The sequence below is a fragment of the Gekko japonicus genome, unplaced genomic scaffold, assembly GCF_001447785.1.
Source record: "Gekko japonicus isolate JY-2015 unplaced genomic scaffold, Gekko_japonicus_V1.1 scaffold1079, whole genome shotgun sequence".
In the NCBI taxonomy this organism is placed as follows: domain Eukaryota; kingdom Metazoa; phylum Chordata; class Lepidosauria; order Squamata; family Gekkonidae; genus Gekko; species Gekko japonicus.
Genome location: NW_015173705.1, coordinates 558274 through 565482, shown reverse-complemented (window position 1 = coordinate 565482; position 7209 = coordinate 558274). Strand labels below are relative to the sequence as shown.

The 7209-nt window shown below is 44.6% G+C and overlaps 1 protein-coding gene across 1 annotated transcript in view; it reads right to left on the bottom strand.

The window, feature by feature from the left end:
* The window catches only part of CPT2 (carnitine palmitoyltransferase 2), a 16085-nt gene extending 9895 nt beyond the window's left edge, over window positions 1-6190 (bottom strand). The window contains exons 1-2 of the mRNA XM_015423293.1: window positions 5965-6190; window positions 814-894 (exon numbers count right to left, since the gene is read on the bottom strand). Of these exons, the coding sequence (XP_015278779.1) occupies window positions 814-894; window positions 5965-6140 (257 nt within the window). The 5' untranslated portion in view covers window positions 6141-6190. The remainder of the gene's footprint in view (window positions 1-813; window positions 895-5964) is intronic.
* Between the last annotated feature and the right edge of the window lie 1019 nt (window positions 6191-7209).

Below are 7209 nucleotides of genomic sequence, written 5' to 3'. Positions count from 1 at the left end.
TCATGAGGATGTCCGCAGAAGCAGCAAGTCAAGGAAAGAAACAACCAGCATTTCGGGAAGCGAGAGAGAAGACAGCAAGTGAGGGTGTGCAGAGGGATCCAAGGATACACACACACACTACTAGGTTAGCAGGGTGACATATTTATAGAGACAATGGTAAAATGTATTCTGACTCGCTACCAGAGGACAATGACTTGATGTTTTTAATGGAGATAGACAAAAGGGTGGGAGAGGTTTGATGACCCTACAAGCATCGGACGGGAAGGGTGATGGGGAAGGTGAAGTCAGGTTCGAGTGCTGAAACAGTTATTGAGTGAATCAATAGGTCCTGGGTCACCCATTGTTCTAAATCATGCATCTCTCCAGGGAAAGGAGGGGGTATTAGGCAGCCAGCCACTCTGACTCACACCTTGAAAACCTTTCCCAGCCCTCTGCCTGGCTGGCATCCATTTTTATTTACTTTGGCATGAGCAGTACACTGCACTTAGAGTTTTGGGGTGATATTAAGGTAGGTGCTTCTGGCTCTTTTAGTTCTAAACTGCCCCCCAGCAGGAGGAGGGGACTGACTCCTAACACAAGTTATGGGCTACACTGGCAACTCCTTTTCCATCCCTTCTCCAACCGACTGCAAACACTTTTGGCTGAAAATGAAGAAATACTGTTTTTATTTTCAAGCCTGGAGCACTTGGATTTTGGGCTTGCACTGGGGTGCTAAACTGAATTGCCTGTGCTGACTCACAAAGGGAATGGGAAAGTTCTGCCAGCACCATGCAGGATTTTTTTTTTGGCTCAGGCCCTTTATTTTTTTCTTACCTGAACTGATCATCATTTAAGAGAGGCTTTTGAGCATTCAGGTATCTTCTAATTGTGTCTTCCAGTTTTGGAATGGGCAAACTAATAGTGGATCAAAAGAGACAACACACATATAAACACATTATCATGTTATTCTGAAGGCGCAACTCAAACCATTCTTGGATTCCCAGTTAGCCTATTTAGCAATTTACAAAGTTAAGTAAAGGCTTGAAAGGAACTCTTTAAGATAATTCATGATAAATGATGCAATAATGTATGGATAATCTATTATTACCCTTCTCAAGTATTTGGATTTGCTTTGGCTATAAATATAAAATACTGTATCCAGACAAGATTTAAAAGCTGAAATTAGGAAATTGTGTTAAAGTTCTGAAACCAACAATGCAATCCTAAACAGAATTACACTCAAGACCACTAAAGTCAGTGAGCTTAGAAAGGTGTAACTGTGTGTAGGATGGCACTGTACCTAAATCCCACAGAAATCAGTGGAATATAACTTTCTATGGACTGTGCCCAGTAGGTTTTACTTGTCTAACTAAGGAACCTCTATGTGATAATGGTAAAAGACAGGAGACATCAATAATTTAACTGGAATCTTTACAGCATGATCCTGAGGTTTATTGAAAATTAAGTCACAACAAACATACACAAAATAAACAAGCTGAATGCTTCTTTTCTCTTTTCTTAGTTTTCACCTGGTATTTATCAGTAGTAAAAGGGCACAAGGGTGCTATTAAAGTTGGCTGCATAAAATAAATAAGGACAGCAATCATGTAAATCACCATCCACTTTTAGCACTAACCTTTCACCTACATACTACACTTTGGCTCAGCCTAAAGGCAAGAAGGCTTTTCATATCAGCCATGACTCAAATTCTTCTTTACCATTCAGTTACGCTTCTGGCACATTTCATCATGTGACAGGTCCTTTGCCAGTTTACAAGACCTAGCAAGGGAATTAATTTAAGATTATATACTGCATTAACAAAGACCATATTTCACTATATCTCATGGCCTCCCGAATGAAACTGCTCTTCTCTTCTCCCAAATCCTCAGCATGTGCCACAGTACTTGGGGGAAATGGAGTCAATTACAAATAATGGCTTCCAAGGCCACCAAAAATTTGAGGACTCAGTGTTAACCCCCCCAAGCATTCTAGTTGTCTTTTGCATAATGCCGCCCTGAACTAACGTTTTGTTCCCTGAACACTGTTAATCTTGGCCAAAAGAGGCAGTTTCTTCATATCCAGGTTGGAAGCAGTTGCTGCTGTAAATAAACTGATTGGCACATAGGATGCACATCATTTCCACCAGAAATGGCTAACTTGATGTCCGTGGACTGGATCTTTCCCCTGGCACCTCTACCAAGTTTTAATCATGGCACAGAAAATGTATGCTGACAGTTTCACTCATTACCAGGATTGGTGTCACAGCAGGATTCATAGGGCAGCTGCAGTGCTGTCAACACCTGACCCACCCACCATTACAACAAGGTTTATCTGGCAAGGGAAGAAAGCATGTATAAGATTAAAGATGCTACAAGAGGCGAAGGAAAGAGGAGGCTTTGCAATCCCGAATTGAATGTTGTACTATAGAGCCGCGGCATTGACTTGGATTAAAGAATGGATAACTTTGGAAGATAAAAGACTACTAAAATTAGAAAGACATGATTTACCACTTCTCAAAAATATTCCAGGCAACATTGGCTGAGGGCTTCACTATAGAAAGTATGGGACTCAATACATAAAAACTTTTATGTAAAAATATCAAGATTGATTATGCCTTTGGAAGCATTCACTTTGCCTACGGTGTATGCAGAAGAACATAAGAACATAAGAACATAAGAGATGCCAATGTTGGATCAGGCCAAAGGCCCATCCAGTCCAACACTCTGTATCCCACAGTGGCCAGAAATACCAGTGCCATCAGGAGGTCCACCAGTGGGGCCAGGACATTAGAAGCCCTCCCACTGTTGACCCTCCCCCCAAGCACCAAGATGACAGAGCATCACTTGCCCCAGAGTCCCTATCTATACCTTGTGGCTAATAGCCACTGATGGACCTCTGCTCCATATGCTTATCTAATTCCCTTTTGAAGCCGTCCATGCTTGTAGCCGCCACCACTTCCCGTGGCAGTGAATTCCAAGTGTTAATCACTCTTTGGGTGAAGAAGTACTTCCTTTTATCCGTTCTAACCCGACCGCTCAGCAATTTCATGGAGTGCCCACGGGTTCTTGTATTGTGAGAAAGGGAGAAAAGTACCTCTTTCTCTACCTGCTCTTTCCCATGCATAATCTTATAAACCTCAATCATGTCACCCCTCAGTCGTCGTTTCTCCAAGCTAAAGAGCCCTAAGCGCCTTAACCTTTCCTCATAGGGAAAGTGTTCCAACCCTTTTATCATTCGAGTTGCCCTTTTCTGCACTTTTTCCAAAGCTATAATATCCTTTTTAAGGTGTGGTGACCAGAATTGCACACAGTATTCCAGATGAGGTCGCACCATTGATTTATATAGCGGCATTATGATATTGGCTGATCTGTTTACAATACCCTTCCTAATAATCCCCAGCATAGCATTGGCCTTCTTTATTGCAGTCACACACTGTCTCGACATTTTCAGTGAGTTATCTACTACAACTCCAAGATCTCTCTCTTGATCTGTCTCTGCCAGTTCAGACCCCATCAACGTGTATTTATAGTTAGGATTTTTGGCTCCAATGTGCATCACCTTGCACTTGGCCACATTGAACCCCATTTGCCATGTTGACGCCCACTCGCCCAACTTTGACAGATCCCTTTGGAGTGCCTCACAATCCTCACTGGTTTTCACCACCCTGAACAACTTCGTATCATCCGCAAATTTAGCCACTTCACTGCTTACTCCCAACTCCAAATCATTAATGAACAAGTTAAAAAGCAGTGGACCAAGTACTGATCCCTGTGGTACCCCACTGCTTACACCCCTCCACTGGGAGAACTGCCCATTTATACTCACTCTCTGTTTTCTATTAATTAGCCAGTTTTTGATCCATAAAAGGACTTGTCCTTTTATCCCATGATTTTTGGAGATTGGATTTATACCCCGCCCTTCACTTGGAGTCTCAGAGCGGCTTACAAACTCCTTTCCCTTCCCCTCCCCACAACAGACACCCTGTGAGGTGGGTGGGGCTGAGAGAACTCTGACACAAACTGCTCTTTTTCAAGAACAGCTGTGCCAGAGCTTGTGACTGACCCAAGGTCACATCAGCAGGTGCAAGTGGAGGAGTGGGGAATCAAACCTGGTTCTCCCAGATTAGAGTCTGCGCACTTCACCACTACACCAAAGCGGTAATTGTTCAGATAAATGTTGGAAGTGTAAAAATAAGATAGGCACATTTTATCATATGTGGTGGTTATGTGATGTTTAAAAAAAAAATTGGAAATGGGTACATTTTATAATGGAAAAAATAGTAAGATGTAACATCCCCTTTAGTCCAGAATTGCTATTGTTAAATATTTTTCCAAAAGAATTTGAGGAAACTGAGAGATACCTGATTGTATACATGTCAACGGCGGCAAGAATATTATATGCCAAATATTGGAAGAATCAAGAAACACCAACTAAACAGGAATATATTAATAAACTTTTAGAAGCGGCGGAAATAGACTAACTATGGAAATGAGAGGTACAAAGAAATGGACATTTCAAAAAACCTGGAAAAGGCTATATGATTGGTATAATGTGAATGGAGTTAAAGATTAAGCTGATATGGCAAAAATAATATTTGAGTATGTAGTAATACATAATAATGGAATTAGAGAATATTAACAAATGTTAGAGAATAATGAAGCGATGGACTAGGTGTAGTAACAATCTGTAATAAGTCTCTTGGTTTACATGTTGTTTGTTGTAGTTGTTTATGTCTGTGTTTAGGAATATAAGAAAACAATAAATGTGTACCTTCGGTACTTTAAAAAAAAAAAAAAAGCACATTAAAAACCCTGACCTCCACACTAGGAACTGCCCTCTTTCTGGAACAACTTTGAATTCACTGGGAGCTAACACAACAAAACACTCTCCAAGATTACTGAATGCATATTCAATTAAATTAGGTAGTAATTACTCTGCTACATTCACAGTTGGGACTTTGTGATACTGTACATTTTCCCATTCACTCACAATGGGTGAAGCAAGGTTTTCTGTTTAGTTAACATCTGCAACTCAGAGTGGCGGTTCTTCTACAGTGATTATTGTAGGGTTAAAATATGATCTTACACATGTGTTCTATGGGAAATTTGCCAGAAGAGAGAGAAAGGCAACATAGGCTCCGGTCACACGGAGCATTTGCCCCGCTGAAGGCATGGTACTCCAGCGGATTTTCCGGGGCGATCTCACCAGAACATCTGGGAGGCGTAGCACTCCCGAGGCAAGCTACCAGGATCGACCTACCAGCAAATGGTTTGCCACGGGCTGCCTCCGGACTCCTGTGGTGTGATCGCACCTGTGTCCTCTTTGCTGTGCAAGCGGAAGGTGGAAGCCTCGGTGTGCCCCGTCGAGTCTGATTGCCTAATTGCACATCAGATTGCGAAGGCACAAAGAGCCACGCCTCCCCCCCCCCCGCGTTTTCTGGCCCGTGTGACTGGGGCCTGAATTAATGAAGGTCAATAAAACACAAGCAAAGAGAGAGCTTTGCAATGGGGCAGGGACCTACTTGTACAATTCCTAAAGGCAGGCGGAATGTCCTTGTGAAGGAGTAGATGCATGGTCTAGATACCAGTGTAGTGCAGTTTTTCCATCCTGCCAAAGTGCTGCAGCAATGGGGAAACTATTTTCCGGAACTTTCCTGACTGCAACTGAAAAGAACTTGCGTGTCCTCGATTTGGCAACTCCAGGTGGGCACACAGATTCAGGCTCAACACGAGATATTCCGGCCTCCAATTCGATCTATACAAAGGTGGCCTGAGAGGTGAGAGAACTGCAGCCATTCCCTCACTTCTTGCAAGAATGATTTCTCGCAATGAAAAGGAGAATCACGACTAATCCAGGTTGAGAAGCAAGAGCGATGGCGAAAGGTACGCTTTATGAGTTGCCTTAAGCGGAAGTAGAACCGGCTGAATGGCTCTAGGCTGAGCGCAGCGATTGTGTTCCAGTCCCGCCGAGGAGGCACCAACTTACCGCGGCAAGCTTTTCTGATAGTGCATGGTGGGCACGAGGCTGCGGTGCAAGTACTGCGAGACTGAACCATCCTGGCTGTAGCTCCTCCGCAGCCCGGCAGAGACAGGCTGGAGCTGAGAAGCTGAAACCCGCCGGAAGCGAGAGAAGGAAGACACGACCACCGCCTGGGCCGCCATAGTCGATTCGTGTGTTTCTTGGTGCAACCGTCTTCGCCCTCCGGCCCTTTCTGAACTCTCCACTGTGGAGTTCCGCAAGAGACGAGAGACTGCCTGCCAGGACCCGCCTCTGGGAGGAGTTCACTCAAGCCGGCGTGGGAGGAAATACTAAGCGGCTAATGCAAACCTCTCCCAGAGGAAAGGGTGTGCACGTCTCCCTTCTTTCGTTCTCCGAAAGAACCCCGATTCCCTTTTTGCCGGCATGTAAGCTGCCACGCACCCACCCACCCCTTCATGAATTTCAACTTAAAATGGAAAGGGGGAGGAATCCCCTTTAAGTGACGAGTCAGACCAGTGCCTGAGTTAGGCTATACTTAGTACATTTCTTCCTCTGATGAGTTCAGCCCTGCTTACGTGGTTATTTCTGCCCTAGTTTATCCTCATAACAATCTTGTGAGCAGGGGCAGACCGGCGACCAAAACGGCCTTGGAAAAGGTTCCCACTCCGCTATGCTGTAGTCAGTCTATGGAACCTGTCTCTTCGTGTGAATGGGTCTGTCTTCTAGAGTATGCTAGTTAGAACTGGGTTGTTGTTGGCAGTTAGGACTCCAGCCGTTGTTAATTCTAAAGTGTTCCCTGTCTTGCTGTTCTCCACATTAAAGAAGGTTTTGAAGACGTCCTGCCTGCTGCGTCTGTCTGACTGTAGAGCAGACCATTTACCCACCTCCACAGTGAGTACACTTCATAGAAGAGCCAAACACCACAATGCCCTTCACTTCTGCCACTGGCACCACCTCATGTGAAGCAGGATGGAGAAGCCATCTGTTCTCACTGTCCACACCAGGTCCAGGGCAGGAGGACAAAGCCATGTACTGCCATGCACTGGTAGTGGGGAGCTGGCAACCCTAGCTGGGCCATTAGAGGAAAACCAGGCCCCACTCTGCACCCACAAGACAAAGTTTATGCACCACCATGCACTGGGCCAGTAAGGCAAAGCTAGGCAGTGCTGTGCTCTTCACTGACCCCACACCATCTGGGCTGTCAGGGCAAAGTCAGGTGCTGCCTTACTCCTCTTTGCCAACCCATTGCAT